This window comes from Macaca fascicularis, chromosome 7 (genome assembly GCF_037993035.2).
Source record: "Macaca fascicularis isolate 582-1 chromosome 7, T2T-MFA8v1.1".
NCBI lineage: Eukaryota > Metazoa > Chordata > Mammalia > Primates > Cercopithecidae > Macaca > Macaca fascicularis.
This window is the reverse complement of record NC_088381.1, coordinates 57,907,221-57,928,663: the sequence shown is the minus strand read 5'-3', so window position 1 is coordinate 57,928,663 and position 21,443 is coordinate 57,907,221. Positions and strand designations below refer to the sequence as shown.

Below are 21,443 nucleotides of genomic sequence, written 5' to 3'. Positions count from 1 at the left end.
AATGCTATAAATTTACTTTAAAGTTGTGAATAAGCCTTTGTTCTATGCCCAACACATATTCTGCAGCATAGTAACAGAACAGGTACACCCCTGGCTTATGAAACAATAAATAACCAATTTAAAATAAAAACACATTGCCAAGGAATTACTGAATGCAATCTCCGTGGTGTGTTACGATAAAAAACTAGCAGAAGGGAGGGTAGAATGTTTCCAACCCAGGCTTTTTACCTTTAGGCTTGAAGGAGTCACAGCCAACCCAGTTCAACGACTCTAAGACAAAGCTGTTACTTGGGATAAAAGAATTATCTTAACATATATCCCACGTCTGCTGCAGGATTTAGGGTTTCACTGGTGTTCAAAGAATGAGAGTGACACTAAGGGCAAGAAAAAAACAACTCAGGCAGGGCTGCCTCCAAACACTGCATGTATTAATGAACTTAACAGCCCAGCCTCCCAGACTGGGGAACAGACATGCCAGTCAGCCCTGATGACACCAAGTAGCACGTGTTGAGGGCCTCTGAACACACAGACCAAGGGGAAGTGAGACTGCAGTAGAGGTCACTGCAGAGCGACCTGAGCCATCCACCGTGCACCTTCCAGACCCTATGAGCAGAGGAGTGGTAGAGAAAACAAGGAATGCCCAACTCTGTCCTCAAGCAGTGGGGGGTTAACTATGAAGATAAAACATACACCTTGAATAGTGGAAATGAAAGGCAGAGTATGATTAAATGCTTCAAAAGGCAGGTGGAAAGCAAAAGCCACAATAGAGAACAACAGCAAAGAGGAGATGGTGATCCTGGAGCTGAGGGTGCTGGAAGGGGTAGGGAGGAGGAACTGGGAGAGAGCTGGGCCTAACCTGTCAGCAAGTAGAGGAGGTCTACTTTGGGGAGGGGATCAGCAGGATCAAATAAAGGCCTGGAATTGGGAAGAAGCATTTGAGGGTGGTGAGGAGGCAGGCCTAGATGGAAGGGTAGAGACGGGCCCTGGAGGAGGAGATGGAGGCTGGGACCAATAGGGAAATTCCTGACGCCTGGTGCTCTCCTCCCAGCCACAAAGGATAACTCTGCAGCCAACCCACTGGAATGGTGGAAACACCAGTCCCAGCACAAATGCCCTTGGTCCACAGAGCACAGCCACTCTGATAGGGAGGGGCATATACTCTCCAGGAGAAATGGCTCCTGCGTAATCAAGCAGGGCTTGTTGACTGGGGGGTAGATAGAGGTAACCAGAGAAGAATGGGTTGGGGCGGGGCAATCATAAAGAAAGAAAGCAATGAAAAAGGGGGATTTGGTTACGGATTGTTGAGTTCTTTAGTGCATTCAGGAACCCTTCCCTGGAGGAGATACAGGAATTCTTTTCCTTCTCTCCAAAACTCTGAAGCAGGTAAATGAGTGGTGGCAGCCCACCCTGAACTGGGTCTTCACCAGCATCTCCTGCATTTGACTCCTTAGCCAGGAGCTTGTGACGAGACAACCAAGTGCAGCAAGAAAGGTCTGGAGGAGCTCTCAGAGGAGGGTGAGCCCCCCGCCTCGCCAGACTGCACTTCATCAAGGCCCGACGGGGTTGGTGGAACACAGAGACAGTTGGCTGGGGCTGCTGGCATTGGAAGATGCTGGGAAGCACCCTGGCTGCCGATGGTAGTACATGCATGAGTTAGGCCCCAGGCTGCACCCACTGCCCCGCACTCTCCCGCCAGACACCCTGGAGAACCGGCTTTCCTCCCATACACTCACACCACCTAGAGTCTGCATTCCAACTCTTCAGCCCGACTTCTGGGATCTCCCTCATCAGGTGCCACCCACAGCCCCGTCCTCTATTCCAACCACGTGTCAGCTGCTCCCTACCCCTCAATATCACCAGGCAATAGCCATTCCTACTTATCTTCCATTCAGCACACGGGGAATTGCTCCCTTCCCTCAAAACTCCATCAGTGTCAAAGCTCTTGCAGCTGTTTCCTGGTTCTCTCCCACCTTCTCCACTCCATGCTGACTGCTTGCTGTCACTACTTTTCTCCTTGTCAACAACCACCTTTTCCCAGCCTTTTTCTCCACCCTCACCCTCCAGTTTAGTCTTCATGTTGTGGCCAGACTGATGTTTCTCAAAATACAAACCAGAGCCCTCCCTTAAGCCCCTTCCACTGAGTCTCCAAATCCTTCAGCTGGTCACTGTGGCCACTGCTTCAATGCAGGGCTGACGCACACTTGCTTCTAATACTACTATCCAAAGAGCTTGTCCCATAGTGGCACAGACCATCTTGCTTTATAAATATTCTGCAGGCAAGAAAATATTCATGTGATTCTTAAACTGAGATCTAAAGCAATTTCACCACAGTGCTCTGTGAACCCAATCTGCGAGATAAGGTGTGTGAAGAAGATAGCCTTAGTGCAACGGCTTAAAAACTGATTGTATTCATTGCCTAGTCCAGAAAATGCTCCAAGCACTTTATATTTTATGAAATAATACTGAGTTACCAGCAGAATGTCAAAATGACTGACAGCTGCCAATTACTTAGCAACAAGATTTGATAAGTGACATACACATATATATGTACAGTTTCATTTTGAAGCCTTCATCAAGGCAGGCGGGATGATGCCATCTTGTGAATACAGAAGGACGTATCTCCAAGACCATGTTTGCTGGGGCAAGGCCATCTCCTCCCCAGAGTGAGGGGACAATTTGGGGTCTGCCTGGAGGAGCTGTAGGAGTGAGCCTGTGAACCTGGTATCTGTGACTTGCATGTGCCCCACATGCTTGCTTGGGACTGATAGCATCATTAAAGAAATTAACTCCTATGTACAGGGAAGCAGGACCAGGACTCCAGAGAATTAACAGCTGGGGACACAGGTAGAGCTGTCAGCTTCAAAGACACCTCTGCTGTGCTAAGAGGACCCAGAGCTTGGCTCTAGGAGCACAGCTATGGAAATCAAGGCACAGAAAGAAGAGGTTCAACTAACTGCACACTGACTTGTGTTTCTTTTCCAACTCTGCTCCTAATGGGGACCTCCTAAGTTTAATCTGAACAGTGAGGTACCCATCTTAATTAAAGTACACAAAAGGAGAATTTTACAAGATCTCAATAAAGAGCATCCTTTAACTGTTGACAGCAGTTGAGTCTCCTGTCTTCTATGGGAAGGGAACCTTAGACCCAGAGCAAGCAGACTGAATGAGACAGCCCCATGCTGGGCACTCCCTGATCACTGCAGACGTGGTACACCTGGAGCATACTTCGAGTCTGGGAGTTACCGCGCTGGGTACTGGAGATGGGTGCAGGACAGGACAGAGAGCCCACAGACAAGCAGGGGCAACAGGGAGTGAGCAGGTACAGACACAATCCCTGTGTGGTTCCCTTGTACACTAAAAGGTCAGAAGAGGATGCTGAGAGTGTGTGATGGGGAGAGCTCCCTGTGAAAAAGTCCTAGGGAAATACTCAGGAACCCTAGGACCTGGTGAGAGGTGACAGCATGCTAGCAGCCCTCGCTCTTGGCGCCTCCTCGGCTTCGGCATAGTGGACATGGACGAGGGGGCAGCTTGTTTCTCATTGGACAATCTTTTTTAAAGTGTCCTAGTAAACCACACTGATAACAAAGCCTACTGGGTGATTGGCCTGCTCCTTTTTCTGTCCTCTCTGAACCACCAAGGTTTGTTTGTCTGAGGGCCATGACTAAGGCTGCGGCCTTTCTCTGATCTCACTTTTCCTTTTGGGCCTGTTCCTCTTGGTCCCTATTATAGAAAACTAAGGTTGCCAGGTTTAATAATGCCTCCAAATTTTGCTCAGGTCCCAGGGCTTGCTTTTGGAGCTTTCTCAAGCGCCGCCAGAGTGGATGCCGAGGCCAAGGAGGCGCCGAGGGCAAGGGCTTTTAGCATGTTGTCACCTCTCAATGGGACACTGAAAGGCCCCGCACAGGGCCTGGCTGAGAGGAGCCACAACGTAAACCTAAGTGCTTCTGCAGCCTTTCTTTGCTCATGTCAGGTTGATCAGGTGTGGGCACCTCAAGGCAGCAGGTGGGCCAATGCAAGATACTCTGAGAGATATGACCAACTCTAGCTCTAGCCAGGCCACCTACACTGCCATGGTCCAAATTTGAGAAGTCAGCACTTGAAATAATACGACTGATCACAACTCACTGCCAGCTTCAGAGCTACATGGGTCACATGTGGAAGGTCTGTAGAGCAGCCCTGCTACAGATGGCACCAGGACCACATTTCTCCACGATTTCTCGGCTTCCATTTCTACCTCCTGAGGTCCATACCCCTCTCCAGGCCACAGCGGTCCCAACCACAGACCTGCTGAGAATAAGCATCACCAAGCAGCTGCCACTCTCAAAGCCACTGGGCTTGGAAACAGGCCTCACTCAGGGCGGAATTTGTGCTCATTTCCCCAGATTGCCCCAGAACTGGAAGACTGGTCACCAGGAGTTTTTTCCTTTTCAGAATTCACCCGGCAAACAGTGATAACCTCTGCTCTTGGACAGTTCACCAAACTGTGCATGGCTCAAGTTACTGAACAAACAAGGCTTTCTGCCTGCAATTCCAGTAAATGGCTTCAGCACTTCTCAAGCAAAGGAAGCATCAATCCCCTTCTCCCCCTACTAGGGATTTCTCCGTGAGATTTGACCAGCCAGGGTGGAGTCAGAACTGTAGGAAGAGACCCTTTGCATAGGTCATACCACCTGGCCTTCAGAGATAGCCCAGGGGAGTCATCAGACCAAGAGTGGCTGCGTGGGGGTCTACACACGAGTCCTGTTCAACTGTCAGCAGCCTCTGGTGCAGTATTAGGCACAGGCTGGCTCTGCCCCACCTCGCTGACACTCGGGAAGGAAGGCTGTGTCTTTCCAGGAATATCCTTCATGGCCTGTCGCTCCTGGGCAGCGCTGCAGGGCATTGTAAGAGCCATGAAGGCCAGAGGAAAGCCACTTCAGGAAGCCCCGTGGAGGTTGGTCAGATACCTGCAGAGAGGGCCCGCTGAGGCATATTCAGTAGGGCAGTTTTCCCAGCTTCTGAGGCTGCTCCAGAAAGGGCAGAGGGTTGTTCTCTCCTTGAGAAGGAGGTAGGCATCCTGCTCCCCAGAAGCCATCCAAGGCCCAGGTTTCTGCAAGGCAACTACAAGATACCTGTATGGGTCCAGGCTGAATACAAGACTCACACAAAACACAGGGAGGAGTCTGAGAAGCCCAGATCCTCCCAAGCAGGGGCCCAGGCCCAGCACCTCTGACAATCCCTGTTCCCAGTGAGACACACATCTTACATGTTTCTATAGCAACTTATGGCTTCCCAAGCACTCTCTCAGCACTGACTGCAATCGATCCTTGCAACCCACCCCCCACCCGCCAATCAGGAAATACCTCCTTTACCTACAGAGGAGGAAGCTGAGGCTCCAAGGGTCAAAGTGACTTACCAGGACTGGGACCAGGCCTGCCAGTCACCTGCTGCCTCTCTCTCACCACCTCTACCCAGCAGAGTACTAACTGGTCCTAGTTCAGAGCTAGAATGCCTGGAGAGACTGTGGAGCAAATATATTTAAAGCTTCATGGGAGAAGAATATGCCTAGCAGCTTCCAAACAGACACAGCTCAGGACTACTTAAGATCCCAGAATTGATTTCCTCCTCTCTCTCCAAAAACCTCTAGTGTTATTCAGGCACTATCATTTCAAATCAAGGTTAATCTCTCTAGCAGAAAAACTGAAGGGTGTAGCTTAGCTAAAAATGGTAAGAAACACATCAAGGTGCAGGTCCATCATATGAGAGCCAAACGTATTGTATGAAGAAATCACCCTGGCTGGGCACAGTGGCTCGCACCTATAATCCCAGCACTTTGGGAGCCTGAGGCAGGCGAATCACCTGAGGTTGGCCAGCCTGGCCAACACGGTGAAACCCTGTCTCTACTAAAAATACAAAAAATTAGCTGGGCATGGTAGTGCACAACTTTAATCCCAGCTACTCGGGAGTCTGAGGCAAGAGAATCGCTTGAACCCGGGAGGCAGAGATTTCAGTAAGTTGAGACCGCACCATTGCACTCCAGCTTGGGCAACAAGAGCAAAACTTCGTTTCAAAAAAAAAAAAAGGAACTCACCCATCCATATTAGCATGGTGTTAGAAAGCCACCCCCTCCTACAAAATCTTTCATTCCAGTGTGTGCTAACCCTAACCCTAACCTTAACCCTAACGCGAGCCGTAACCCTAACCCACTGAAGCAACATGGACTTTAGTTGCTCATAGGCAACACTGTACCAGATTCTACTCAGCTTATCTGCAACTCTTGTCTGGTTCATACAAACTGAGACTGTAGAGGCAGGGAGGAGGCATGGGAAGTTTGGAAGGGCTCATCTTGGGGTTTGCTCTGCAACATCTGAAAGGCTTGGCTGAATCTCTTCCTGCTTTACAAGGACCTCACATGCCCATCCAGTGTGTCCCACACATGGTGACTGATAAGATCAGGTCAGATGAAAAAAGGGGCACTCCTTGCTGCTGCCTGTTCACCCTCTCTGCCTTGGAAATACTTTAGGCATCTTCTCACTTGGAAACAGAGTAACCCACTCTCTAGGCTAAGATGCTCAGACTAAGAATTTTGGAAACCCACAGTTTTCTTTTCTTTCTGCCAGGAAAGATCTCTGCAGGACACGCCTACCTTGCATATTTTCCTTATCAACAGAGCTTTGGTCATGATACCTACTCACAAAGCAGGAATGATTAAAACTAAAACATCACCACAACCTGTAAAGCCAGCAGGGAAAGTGCCTACAAGCTTAAATACCACACAAAACCAAAAGGGATGTACCAAAAGGGGCGTGATGAGAAACAAAAGGTCAATTCTGCAGAAGCTTTTCTGGACGAGTATCTTTACTTTTAGAGGTTCACTGTCTAACTCTACAAAATATAAGGCATAAGTTTGTACTGGTGCAGTCGAGTGCTACAATCTCACCAAAGAACAGTCAACGGGGTCACTTACAGCCATTTCTAAAAAAGGTTAAAGAGAGGCCAGGAAGCCCATCGATAAGGGATTTTGAGTCCAAGCTCTTAGGAGGCTCCAAGCACTGGAGCCGAATCCTCAGTAACAGATATGAGAACTCCTTGGAAGGTCTTTAGGGTCTTTTGAGAAAGGGTGCAGAATGAGTCTGAAGGGAGCAAAAATACACAGATAATACACAGTGACAAGAACTAAAGTTTGAGGAGTGCATACTTGTTTGTCCCCAAGTTGTAAATGTAACATAAAAAGACAGTTAGGACTGTTTCCTCTCTTTGTTTTAATGAAACATTATGCATACATTCACACACGTAAGGCACTTGATGAGCGGGTGTATAATTTTGACCCTACAGATGGCAGCTCTGGGATGTGACAGTGCCCCTTGTGAAACAATATTTAAGATGCCTCCACGTACTGGTGGCAGCTGACCCCAGCTGCAGGTACGAGAAGGTATCCTGGGACTTCCTAGAAAATGTTCATCTAAGGGGCCGTTAAAGTAGGAAGATGCCCCCGAACCACTCAGACTGATGAAAAGGCTTTTGGCCTCTGCTTGAGTGTAAGGTTGCAGGACATGCTGGGCGGGACTGGTGTCTGCCTCCCAGGCACACCAAGACCATCCACACAGGCACAGGAACCAGGAGGGACTGGTGCTGACCTCACTATAGGAGGGTGCGGCACCACTACCAGCTGCCCAGGAGGATCATCTTTGGAGAAACACTTTCTGGAGTGTAATCAGCATTTTTCCAAAGACACAGGGTTTATCACTACCTGCTGTTAGGATCAGTGACTTGATAACTGGAATTCCAAGAGTGAGGTCAAGCCAAGTGCTCCCAGCGGAGGCTGCTTTCTCAGCTGAGCCCAGGAAGAAAGGCTGGCTCTGCGACTTCACTCCTTTTCACCTCCTTGGCAGAAAGGCCTTCTCTGAAACTCGTGCCATCCATCTCTGCCACCTTCTAGGCTCTTCATCATCATCACCACTGCCCACCCACACAGTCAGCCCCTGCCCCTAGACCACCCCCAACGACAGCCTCTGCAGGGGGTGATGCACACCTACCCATCTGTCCCCACACCTCTGCCCCCAGGACTGACCTCCGCCTCCTCTACCAGACCTCAGCCAGCCTCTCCCATGGTGGTGGCTTCTCACTATTTGACCACAACTTCCTTCTTTTCCAGCCCTCTCAAACTCCCACAAAATTAGAATTATTCTTGGACTGCATTGCTACTTCCCGTCCCTGGCATCCTTCATTCTCTTCTCACTCTTCCGGACTCCCAGCTGCCCTTCACTCCCTCTGCCATTGGACCCACAGCTTGGCCTCTTCAACCACCCTCTCATCGATACCTTAACCACCTCGACTCCTGTCCTTCCATGGCACCTGCCCTAATTCTCAACCCTGAGTCTGAGAAAAGCCTGCATCGCCTGTATCCACTCCGCTGGGTATTGCTGGAGGGAAACTGCACTTATACACAATGACGCCACCTCACATTGGTGGTACACAATCTCAAATGGGGTCTAAAGTTTTTACATCTCTGTCTTCAGTTAGCCTCCTTCCTGTGAATTCAACCCAGGGCCACCCCAAACTTCGCTCTGCCACACAATAGCAAGCCTCTTCCCACCTGTGGCACACAGCTCCATTTCCTACCTAATCAAGACAACGGAAGCCACGAGAATTAACACCTCCACTTCTGATACACCCACAGCCTCGCACTTGGCCTCACCCGCAGCTCCTTCCTTCTGCCTTGGAGCATGAGTACTCCCTTCTGTGGGCTTGGGTCTCTCTCCTCATCCTCTGAACCCATCTCTCCCCAGCCTCACTCCTGAGCCTTCCAAATCTCTGGCTATCCCATTCTTTCCCCTCCTCACATGGATGCACTCACTGTCTTCCCATCCTTACAAAGTACCCCTCCCGGAACTCCTTCCTTTTTGATCTACATCCAAACTGCTCAAAGAGTTGTTCTCACATATCTTCATGTCTTCATCTTCCAATCAGTCCTCAGCCCACTGTAGTCTGGCTTCTGTCCCCCAGGTCCCCGTGACTTTATGTGGGGGAAGGAAACTTCGAATGTAGGCAGAGCCACGTTCTGCATATCACAGGTCCCAGAACGGCATGAATCCCACATGTGAGAAAGAGCTGAGGCCTTGGGATGTGGTGAAGCAAGCCTGAGACCATTTCTGGCACTGGCAGGCGGGATCCTGGAATGCATGTGCACGTATGGGCGTACGCATGTGCGTGCTTGTGTGTGTGTGCACCTGAGGTCACACAGCAGTGGCAACTTCACATCTACTACTTTGTTGCATCTAAGGCCTGCTGTGACGCGCCTGGCTATGCTAAAGTAGGAACCACACCAAATTCCTGTAACGGCGCTCCTTTGTGACTGTGACCATACTTCCCAAATTAAAAACTGAGACATGAGGTCTCATGATAGGCAGGACTTTTAAACTTGGAAGCCCCCTTGCGAAAAGCTGGAAAAGCTGATTGCACACATACATCAAGAGACACAAACCATGGCACAGCACCCTGTCTAGATTCTGAGTCAGCAAACTACGGTGGGCACTGGCTCACAAGGCAGCCTCTATCTCTTCCAGGGCCTCACATGAAGGGGCTTCCGTTGTGTGATTGTAAGAAGAGACAAAGTCAACAGGAGAGGCACTGGGGTGTTCCATGCCAATTGGAAGCAGATTCTCCACTCCCCCCCTGGACAGCAGCCACAGTCACAGCAAAGTGGAGGGATGAGGGTGGACTCAGTCATCTCTCCTAGTGCTGAGCAGCTCAGATGCATCCACGAGCCCATTCACTGAGGGCCCAGCAGCTAAGCCTATGTGACATAATAAAGTGGCCTCTGGGGTCTTACAAACTCATTCCTATTAGCAACAGCACATGCTGGAAACACATCCTATCTTCCTTATTTTTCACAGGGGAAGCGATATGGTTCATAGATGCCTGGGTTTGAACCTTGACTGTATAAAAACGAACTCACAGACAGGCTCACGAGATTGTTACCCAGAGTGTAGAGTTTCTGTTTCTTACTGATTGGGCCTAATACAAGAGCTTTTTGTACTCCTGCACTATTATTTCATCACGGACACTGATCTTTTCAATGTCAAACAAACGTCACTCCTCATCTCTCTTCCTCTTTATGTTTTGAGGCCCCAGGAATCATCATTTCCTGAGGTTAGCATGCTATGGAATGTTATCTCAAGGGGAATTTTGACATGGAGGAATCAAAGTCATTGTTTCCTCATAGAGGGAGGCTGTGTACAATGAGAGCAAACTGGGGCAGGGAAGTATGTGCCCTTCTTTCCATTTCAGCAAGAAAGCACACCCTGCTATTAAAATGTATCCCAAGAAATGGGTGGATGTCCAAGCTGCCATTCTGTCTGCACCACGGGAAAACAACGTATGCTTTTGTTATTGAAACTCATGTCCTGTTTTGATTAGAAACTCCAAGGTCATTAGTGACCAAAATGTTCTCCAACTCCTCTCTACTGTTTCAAGCAAAGCAGAAGCTGAAAGATGGAAGGAAAAGATTTTGGGGAGGAAAGTGTATGGCATGATGAGAGTTTACTATGGACTTGGAGACTCTGGGAATCTGTGGGAAGTAATGAGATGCATGTCCCTCTTGAACGGGTGGAAAAGTGTGCTGAACTCACAATCGCAGTGCAGTTTGTAAAAGGAATCATCCCCAAAAACGGCCACCATGAGGGGAGAAAACTAGGGCAACTCAGGGGGCCCAGGACTCAATACGCACGTGGTTCCTCCAAAACAACTGAGGCCATCAGCCCAAACTACGGACCATGGACACAGAAGAAAAGTAACCATCACCCATGGCAAGTTTTCAAGTCCATCAATGACCAAGAATTAGGAAGGCTTGGAGGCTTGGCTAGTGGGGAGGAATGTCAAGGCAGGCCCATCCTTAGGCAAGTGGGTACAGATGTGAATTTTGCTAAGAATGATGGAATGATTTGTGCCCTCCTGTCAACATTGCCAAACTTCCTACCATATCTTAAACAAGATGGGAAAAAAAAAAAAAGAGTCATGGGATTGGGCCTGCCTTATCCTTCATGTATGTAATGTATATAACCCCATGGACATTCGTGATCCAGCAAACTCTCCATGAGGTGGTCTGCACTCAGGATGGCCCCGCAGAGCCCAGATAAAGATGCTGTCACATGGCCAGAGGGCAACACAGTTCTTAAGAACTGAAAACCCAGTTTTCTATCCTGCATCCAGAATACAGCTGCCCTGGTTTCTCATATCTCTTCTTATTTTCCATGGTAGCAATAGAAGACTTATCTTGAAAGTTTTTTCTAAACTTGAACTCTAGGGCTATTCAGCAAGAATGAATTCCTCTGTTTGCTTTATAAGCAATGAAAATAATTTTAATAGATTCCTTTTTTTAAAATAGGACTTTTTTTTTTTTTGAGATGGAGTCTCACTCTGTTGCCCAGGCTGGAGTGCAGTGGCGCAATCTTGGCTCACTGCAAGCTCCGCCTCCTGGGTTCAAGCCATTCTCCTGCCTCAGCCTCCCGAGTAGCTGGGACTACAGGGGCCCGCCACCTCGCCCGGCTAATTTTTTGTATTTTTAGTAGAGACGGGGTCTCACCATGTTAGCCAGGATGGTCTCCATCTCCTGACCGTGTGATCCACCTGCCTCAGCCTCCCAAAGTGCTGGGATTACAGGTGTGAGCCACCACGCCTGGTCTAAAAGTCATAGGACTTTTTAAAAGGCTTTTAAAAATACTTTTTAAAAAGCCTTATTGTCTTTTAAAAGGAATCCTTAAAATTGACATTCATTGCTTATAAAGCAAACAGAGTTAATAACTGGTTACTTACCTTTTGATCATCTATAGCTAGCTGCCACTGGGCCAAATACTGCCACAGAGTGAGGGACTAGGAAGATGGTCAAACTATAGGCAATGGCTTTTTCAGTGACAAAAAACGTTACATTCTTGTATCTTTCACTAAGGCGATTGCTGGCTATTGGCTTCTTTAAGTCTAAGGAAAATAAAATAAACTTACCTTGAAAATTTACTGGGGCCTTCACCATCTTCATCATCGAAGTCCATTCTGAAAAGTCAAGATCACAAGTGAGCACTGATTATCGGAGAACATTTTAACTGGTAACAGGAGCTGCTGGAACAAAAGGAGCTTTATTCACTAGGACTGCTATCCATTGGTCCCAACCTTTGGCAGTGCTACAAGCAATATCTCTACACAGTCATCAAACATGTTCAAGACAAGAGGAGGCAAAATGAAAGGTCTTCAGTCTAAGCAACATTAATTCTATGGCTGGGAATATTCAAGTATCAACTTGTCCCTCCAGAACTCTATACGCCATTCCCTTCTCAGAACTCTTAGCGGCCAATGGATTGCTCTGGCTACGATGGAAAGGTGTATCTTCCTTGTCTCTCACCATCTTTGGGAATACCTGCTCCACTCTGCATCATCTATTCCACATTAAGACTGTTTTCTTACTTTGTCTTATGGTATACTAACAGCCTGAAAAGGCTCATGGGATTTTGAAAACAGAAGTTGTCAGGATGAAGGGATCACAAGTGAAAGAGAACATACTACTAGTTGTACTGCTTAAAAATGTGGCTGGTCTTGATGAGTCAAAGTGAAAAGGACATTTAAGACCTTGCCCTATTAAATTCAGGACCAAAAACATGGCTGTTGAGGGGAAAATGCCTGTTTGGGGCCCAAGCTATTCAAATAGGCTGTGCCTATGGAAACTCACCAAGTAATTATTCAGACTCACATTTTACTGGGCCTCTCAGTGTAAATATAAGACAAAAAGACTTGATAAATATTTGTTGAACTAATATCTTAAACTCTTCTCAAAAAATCATGTCTCTCTAACGGTAATTCACATGATTCTTGAATATGTTAGGGCAGAGGGGGTACTTAATTGGTGTCAAGTGTACCCAGAGTCCTTGGGGAAACAAAATGAAAAATGATACAGATGTCTGAGCTCTCCTGGACATCCAGGGTTAGTGCAGCTCCTTGAAGAGAAAGTCTCAGAGCCACTGCATTCCCCATCTTGTTCTTTGTAGCCCTGGTGGACTGGATGAGGCATAGTTCCCATGGAATTCAAGCAGAAGGAAGGCCAGTCTGCCTGGCAGCCTGGATTGGGATATTCTTTGCCTAAACAGTTCAGTATCAGAATGAACTGTGTATTTAATGACCACTGCTACAGATTCTAGAGCTGCTGGCCTCCCAGTAAGGGTGACCCATACCCTCAGGCTCTAAGGGCAGGGCTTCAGTGGCTAATGAGTGACTTGGAGAAGGCACAGGACACCCAGGTTACCAGGAAATGGCCAGATTACACAGGGCAAGCCATCCTTGCACGGGCACATCCAAGAAGCTCCCAGCAAGACAAATCCTCGTCTCTAGGGGATTTGGGGCAACTTGAGGGACTTAGGGACTGGAATTAGGTAAGGCAGATAAGTATTTTCTTCTTAAAATCAGTATCTTTTGTTTTTGTTTTGTTTTATATACAGCGTAGCCGAAGTCCTAATCTTGGCCTTATTTTGTTTGGAATGACTGATAGGATCCCCTGCTAATTTGGAATCTCTGGTTCTCGGACATAAGGGTTATACTAACAGTACAAGAACAAAAGGAGTTACATGATTGGAAAAGATGACAGTAATGATAAAAGAAATACCTATGCACAAAAAGAACAGGAGATGGGGTAGAAAAGTGATAAGAAAAAAACAAGTACAGTTAAAGGGCCTTACAGACACCACTAAGAGGGACAAACACACAATTCTGCAAGGTAGTTTGGGAAACCAGGCACCAGGCAGCAGCTGTAGAGTTGCCGATGTTGTGGACAAGTGGGAGCTGAATGCAAGACTTTCTAAATGGATCAAAGCTATCAATATTCTGCATAATTACTTAGCCATCACCCCACCTTTCCCGGAAAATTACATCGGGTAGGTAACCACCAAAAATGCTGTAATCAAATTCACCCGGTGTTCTGCAGAGTCGCAGAACTACGCTGCCACCTAGTGTTCACTGTGGGGAAGAGCGATTTTGCCGTCCACATGAAGGTCATTTAACAACACCCCATGCGTGCTGTCAAAAACATTTCAGCGTTAAGAAAAAGAAATAGCAGTTTCAACATTCCAAAGAACTCATGCAAGCATTTAATGAAACCACAGGTGGGTATGAGACATACAGTTATCTTTAAAATTCCTTTTAGCTCAAGTTGGTATGAGTATGATTGTCAGTACTCCTGCAAAATGCAATTTATAAGCCAGCCCTCTGTCCTCAGCCTGCATGATCTTTGGGGTGTTTAGGGTGACCAACAATCCTGACTTTCTCAGTATAGGAATGAAGATACCTGGGATCTAGGACTTCAATGCTAAAACTGGAAAAGTCCTGGACACAGCACAATGGTTGGTCACCTTTGTTTTCGCAAAGAGTTCTGTTCTTTACCCAGCCCTTTGTGGGACCAGACAGATAAGGAAGTGAGCCCCGTGGTAAACAATCCCATGTTGGCCAGGTCAGCGGTGGCTCAATCAAGCAGAGGGTATGAGAAACAGATGGCCCTTGCTCCAAACCCAGAGTCTTCTGAAGTCCTCTGGGAACTTGGGAACCAGCATTTGTCTGGGAAAATTAGGGGCCAAGATCCTGTGCCTGCCACCCGTGCACGCGTACAACCATCGGCTCTAGGAATTCAGGGGCGAACCAGGAGATGAATCAGGACACAAATGTTTAAATACTCAGGATGACTCAATCCACCCAAAAACAATCTCACTGGCTCATCAGCAACATGGAAAACAAGGCAACCCTGGAGGACACAAAGGATCTTTTAGAGCCACACCTGCCAAGATGCTGTTGCTTTGGACCCCTATCACTATCTCAGATTCCCTACTTTACATAGGACTACCATAAGCTATGCCTAGTTCTTTGCTATAAGTCTAAGTAAATCTTGTTTTATATCTTTTATGTGTCTCTATTATACAGCAGCATCTGGATAATAAAGGAGAGAAATCAAAATATGACTTTTAAGTCCTATTGTACTCACCTTAATTCAGCACAGTGAATGGATGATAGAAGAGTCTTCAAAAAGGGGGCTGAAAATGCATTTTACTGTACTTTTCTGTCAATGAGCCTGAATGCCTGCCTCGATGAAAAGCCATGATAGGCATTTCCAAACTTGCAATTAGTTAGGAATGAGTGATGTGAAGCTGCCTAACAGTTACTGTAATCATAATAATGCTTCATCAAATATGAGCCACTAAACAGAAGTCACTTATGCTCTAGTGAGATAAAAGGGTTGGTCCCACAGTGACAGTAAAGGAGTGATCCCGGGCCAACCCAAAGCTTCTGCAAGAAGTGAAGTGTCAAGGGCTGCTGGAAAATGCTCCTCCTTTGGAGCCTGGACTGGCCAGCCCAGACTGCAGCAATGCTAGCACATAAAAGCTCACCAAGAGAAACAGCTGCTTACAGAAATATACCTATAATTTGACCACATTCCAGCAGCTCCCAGGGTTACCTTAGAAGGAGATGCTCGTCTCTTGGCTATAAGTAACTTGAAAATAGTTTTTCCTCAATGATGCTATTTTAGAAGCCCAGGATCGGACTCCAAGTGGAAAGGGACTGACACATCCCTGCCCTCAGCCTCCACCCTCCATCCCCATCAAAGGCTAGCTTTGGAATGGTCACAAACCCTAACTGGTCACCTCTGCTTCCCCCTAACTGAATTTGTCCCCAAGGAAGCCCCCCACCCCTCACCACACTGTCACTGAGATCAAGGAGGTTACTACAAACGTGCATTCCAGGTGACTTGCTTCAGCTCATTTCTCCCACGCACGTGGAATCACTTTTGAAAGAATCTGGGACTTCAGAGCCTTCACCTTGAGTCTCAACTGCTAGGAGGGCAGGCAGCTTGCTAAGATGCTTACTGATGAAGGCTGTCAGGGAAGTGGGAAGGAAGTTAAACCATGAAGATCCACAGTGCTGGGCCAGGCGAGAGGCCTGGAGGATCTCAACTGCGAGATGTTGGTTTTACTTGGCTTTGAAACACTAGGATGGGAAGTGGGGTTATCCTGAAAATTTGGGATACTTCCCTCCACCAGAATAATCAGGTCAGAGTGGGAAGACCTAGGCAAGGAATGGGGGTGTGGGAAGGTCCTTGCCAATGCCACTGCCCCCTTCCACCACCCCCATTCCCCTTCTCTCTTCTTTCCCCTCTCTCTCTGAGTCTCTCCACCATGTCCCACATTCTCAGAAGGAAGAAGGAGGTGGAAGCACACCATGCCATCAGTAGGGAGGGCAGGGGGAAATGCGTGCCGTGGCACAGGAGCAGGGGCCTGCCATGGGGTTACCTGCATTTCAGTGAGAGTGAGTGACTTCCATCAGGGTCTCCTTTGTACTTAGCTAAGTGTTTAGGCTGTGGTCGAAGGAGCTATTATCATGAGCTTCTAGAACAGCGGTGACCTCAATCACAGAATTTCAGCAAAACATGTAAAAACGTCAGATGCAAGAATTACTATGGAAACAGCCCTGTAAAAACGGAGGTTTCTTTGCTTAGACACAGGATACATCCCTAAGCCACTGAGGCTTGGCAAGTGGAATCATAGTTTGTTTGCCCCCCTCCCTCCGTCAGGGGAAAGGAAGTAGGGGTGAGGATGGTGGAGGACAAGTACCCTAGAGAGGTCAAGCTGGTTGCTTTGCCTTCCACAGGTCATGCCCTCGCCCCTGGGTGATTTGTCAGCAATTGCTGCTCATCCTCCTTCCTCTCTCATTGCTTTTCTTGATGTTTCACTCCCAAGGCTTTAAGTGGAATGCTAGGCTCTGCGTCCACCTGCTCAGGATCCACATCTGCCTCCAGTGCCATGCTATGTGTGTTACCCGAGAAGGAAAGCACAGTGGGGCAGGACTTCTTCAGAAACGGGACTGAAGCTAGATGCAGTGGCTCATGCCTGTCACCCCAACGCTTTGGGAGGCCAAGGTGTGAGGACTGCTTGAGGCCAGGAGTTCAAGACTACCCTGGGCAACAGAGCGAGACCCTGTCTCTAAAAATAAAATAAAAAGAAATGGGACTGTGTCCCCAGTCAAATCAGCAGCTCAAGGAGCAACCACAAATCAGGGTGTGGACACCAGGCTGGGGCCAGAAACATGGAGACCAAGGAGGGAAGTAGCCTCGGCTCACCGCAGCCCAGGCCCTGCGGGAGGGGAAGAGGAAACTCCTGGCAGAGGCTCAGAGGTGACTTCCCAGCACAGAGACAGTCCCTGGTCCTGTAAGTACTAGTCTGGGCCTGAGCATCTCTGCCTGGACTTGGTCCTGACTCAGCCCACCTGCCTCATCACAGACTCCTGTGCTGGCCTCTTCTGGAAAAGGACTTGGGCAAGCAATGGGGCTCTGTCCTCAGGGAATGCGAGTTAGCATGCACATAGACATTTAAAATAATTTTAAAAGGCCTGGAATTGTAAAAAATCAATTAAGTTGATATGGTGACACCTCGTCTTCTTTTAGCAACTGCTGAGCTTAGCACCTAGTTAGCAAGAATGGCTGGGTGAAAACGGATGGCTGGGTTTGCAGGAAGCCCCAGAGGTGAGCCACATCATTTATTACAGAGTTGATCTGCAGAGCTTTGCCCCAGGCCCCAACACTGCTCATCATAGCTCTGCTGGTCTCGCTGTAAAGATGGTGGCAGCTGCAGATAGAGAACTGGCTGCATCAGCACCCAGTGAGTGCAGTGAGCGTGCTGAATACAGGGAAAGCTGGCATCACCACTGAGCTCAGTTGCTGGGCTTTTTAACCCCCTCTCTCATCATAAAAACCTCAGGCCCTCCTTTAGAGACTACACAACACACGTAACAGTCTTTTTTCCAACCTAAAATTACAAGGCTGAATATGCTTTTGCATTCTAGCCACACTCCATCTCAGATCCTGGTATTTCCTATTGACTCCACCTTTGTTCCCTTTAAGAATCATATTGGACCACCTAAAAACGGGCATACCCTATCGGCATTGGGCTGTGAGAAGTGGGTTCTGCTGTAACCGGACAGTTGCATTCCCAAGGAGCCGTGTGTTATCAGAAATTGCTTTAAAAGTACAAACTGATTCAACTTCATGAGAAACCTTGTTTATCAAATAGTGCATCGAAAATAAAATGGATTCAACAGGAGAAAGGGACTAGGTGATATATTGAGTCTGAAAATGTCCGTCATGTTTTTCCTGCAGGATTTTGGTTGGTTGGATGGTTGGTGGGTAGTTGGTTGGTTGATTGGTTGGTTGGTTGGTTGGTTGATTGGTTGGTTGGTTGGTTGGTTGATTGGTTGGTTGGTTGGTTGGCTGGTTTTTTAGGTCTATGTACAGCCACAAACATTATGGATCATTAATAGGTGCAATTTTGGTTCCATCTGCTCAAGAGTGATGATATTTCTGGCCCTATCAGAACAAGTACACTTAGAACAATAGTACTTAGTATTATTACCACCTTCACTAGCAGGGCAGCAGACAATGCCAACGGTCTGGTCTTCAGGCACTGAGATTTAGCCAATTCTTTTGAAAGGAATTCCTGCATACCATCTATGAAGGAGGAAAGAATGGACAGCACCAGGGTGGAACCTTTGCAGCCCACAGGGGCTGGAGCTCGGTGCAGCAGTGCTGCCAAATCTGGCTTGGAGGCTCAGGCAGGATAACAGGCAAGCCCTCTCCCTTCAGATGGCCTGAGCCAGGCCCAGCAGGATCACAAAGCACATTCTCACCACAAGGACAAGCAAACAGAAGTCCCCAGCTGGGTGCCGAGGCCCAAAACACTTAGAAGCAAATCATGTGCATATTTAGGAATCTTGCAAAAGCTAAACAGGATGCAAACTGCTGAGCTTCTATTCTACAGGACGGGGAGAAACAATATTTTCCTAACAGGTCAAGAGCATTGCTCAACATTTATTAAGCCAATTCCTGGAAACGCTGAGGTCACTTACCCGGAACGCCGCTTTCCTCCACGGGCAGGCATGGCCCCCGCCATCCTCACCTGTCCGGTAGCCGCCATGGGGGCAACGGGCAATGTCACAGATCCAGGTATGTCTGAAGCCATTTCTGGAATTCAGCAAAGACAAGAGGTTTTGTCAATGCCAGAAAAGCCCAGTAACAGGCAAGAAAAGTTGTCATGCGGTACCAGAAGCACCACCTGCGTGGAGAGCCCAGGGACCTGCATCCAGCAGGCCACTCTGCCATCATCAGCTATGCAACTAGAACAAGTCTTTCCTCTTTCTCTGGAAAAGAGTATCTCTGGCAGTACTCTCATATTTACTGATCGGAACTGTGGTTAAACAGAATTAAAACAGCTTCGCAGCTTTCATAAGGGACTCCTGTCTCCTGACCACCTGGAGGCAGGTAAGATGCACAGGAATCTTTTGAAAGGAATTCCTGCACACCATCTATGAAGGAGGAAAGAATGGACAGCACCAGGGTAGAACCTTTGCAGCCCACAGGGGCTGGAGCTCGGTGCAGCAGTGCTGCCAAATCTGGCTTGGAGGCTCAGGCAGGATAACAGGCGAGCCCTCTCCTTTCAGATGGCCTGAGCCAGGCCCAGCAGGATCACACTGACACTAAGTTCTAAGCAGCACATAGCCAAAGCCTGAGGGAAAGAACCAACTCCTGGTAACCCAGACGGGGCACACTCCCAAGAGGCAACACCCTGCTGCAGTGCCCGCCGCTGCCCGCTCTGTTGCCCTGGGTTCGTGTTCAAGCAGAAAGGCTGGTTGCCATGCCTACTCTGGACTCAGAAGCCCTGAGTATCTGAGCCCTGCTTGGCCCCTCTGTTCTTGATGAGGACGGTGAGCTCCAGGGTGTTAAAAGCATCACTTCAGGCTACAGCAGGCCAGGCTGACGCTTCCTGTATCTCCAGAGCTGGACCTTTCCAGGAATAAATATTAATTTAAAGAACAAGAAGGTCTGGCACTAAATGAGAGTACCTTTCCTGCACATTGTGGCCAAGACATTATTTCCTATAAGCCAGATACTTTCGGAAGCTCATTAAGGTCATGTCAAGCATCCCTGATTTCAAAGAAACCACACTAAGAAGTCTCTCTTTCCTACCTAATGGAGAGCTCCTGAGCTCAGGCACCCTTTCTCAGACCATTCCATGGCTCGACAAATATTTCACGTGGCCTCTGTGATTCTGTTCACTGTGGTTGGGAAGGACTTCCACAGTGTTAGCTTTTCTTAGCTCAACTTTTACCCAGGGGAAGAAGGGAAGCAGCAATGTACAAAAATGTATTTAAAAAAAGATGGGTCAGGATACCTAAGGAATCTGAGCCCTTCTTAGTGGAGAGAGATGCCTAGTGATGTTGACAGTACACGGCTGGTGTAGGTTTCTGCTCTGTTTCCTTTCAGCAGAACTCAGGGAGTCCTGTGACAGTTGACCCACAGTTATGCCCCAAAACACTGTATGTTTAATAAACACATTTGAAGCTCAACTTGAACTATCCCACTCAAAACTCTTGAAGAAGAATTTTACAATACACAATACAATTTCACAATAAACAAAATCTTAATTTAGTCACTCTGCTGTGTCCATAAAACTCTGGGAATGACCACACTTTTGTTTGTTTTTTAAACCAAGGTACACATCGAAAAGTCCTCAAGGGAAAAAAATCCTCCTCTTAAAGTAATTCTCTCCCCTTTAGATAACTGAGTTTGTGACAGCTAGACAGTATTAAAAGCAATAAACCAACAACCTTATCATCTGCCTGCTTTGATAAAATATTTATATTTTTCTGAAATGGAGGCTAAAACACATTGAGTCCATTATGTCCCCAAATTGAAGGGCAGAATCACTGTTAGAACAAAGACAGATGACAATGAAAGTCACTACTTTTTAAAATAAGTTCCACAGAACAGCAGCCCCTTAAGATTCTCCAAGAAACAGAGTTCTGTGGTCAAATAAGTTAAGAAAAAAGCTGTGCACTTACCCCCTTTCTTGGAGATTCCAAAGTCCACTAAAAACATATTGAGAAGTCCTACCTATATAAAGAAGTTTGCTTAGCTTTGGTTATCCCAGTATATCATAAATACCTCTAATTGTGGAAACTTTAAAAATGTATCACCTGCTCAGCTAATGTTCTAAGCAGCACAAGTTTTGGTATTTTAAAGCCATTACCTTGTTCCTGCCTTCCAGTTGAAATTTCAGGCTGGAGGAGATCTTAGCCATTGTTGGTAATCCTAGAAAGGTTGTCATCCCTTCTCTGTTCCAATCACCTGAATTTAATTTGGGTAAAACAAAAATGCCAATAGTTCTGGTAATATCAGTTGAAAAAAGTAAAGCTCCCCAAAACCTTGGCTGGTGGGGTAAAGGATAAGGAATACTGAAAACCTAGTCACTTCTTTCCTCCAACAGATGAAGGGAGCAAGGCAAAGAGAAATTAGATGACCTGCGTGGGTGCCCACAAGTGACCTTTCTTTTTCTTGTCTTATTTCATGTGTAGTTTCTTTTATTCATGTCCTATTTCATTGGCCAGAACTT

At 47.4% G+C, this 21,443-nt stretch overlaps 1 protein-coding gene across 10 annotated transcripts in view; it reads right to left on the bottom strand.

Annotated features, from left to right (window-relative positions):
• The window catches only part of ARNT2 (aryl hydrocarbon receptor nuclear translocator 2), a 203,601-nt gene that overhangs the window by 135,814 nt on the left and 46,344 nt on the right, over nucleotides 1-21,443 (bottom strand). For 9 of the 10 annotated variants that reach the window (XR_010588193.2, XR_012415246.1, XM_065548283.2 and 6 more), the window contains exons 2-3: nucleotides 18,901-19,015; nucleotides 11,980-12,027 (exon numbers count right to left, since the gene is read on the bottom strand). Coding sequence is in view for 8 of the 10 variants with exons in the window: in XM_065548283.2 (XP_065404355.1) it covers nucleotides 11,980-12,027; nucleotides 18,901-19,015 (163 nt within the window). In the remaining 2 variants the exon portion in view is untranslated. Of the gene's footprint in view, nucleotides 1-11,979; nucleotides 12,028-18,900; nucleotides 19,016-21,080; nucleotides 21,179-21,443 lie in introns of all 10 variants that reach the window. The other variant, XM_065548282.1, reaches the window with a different exon arrangement.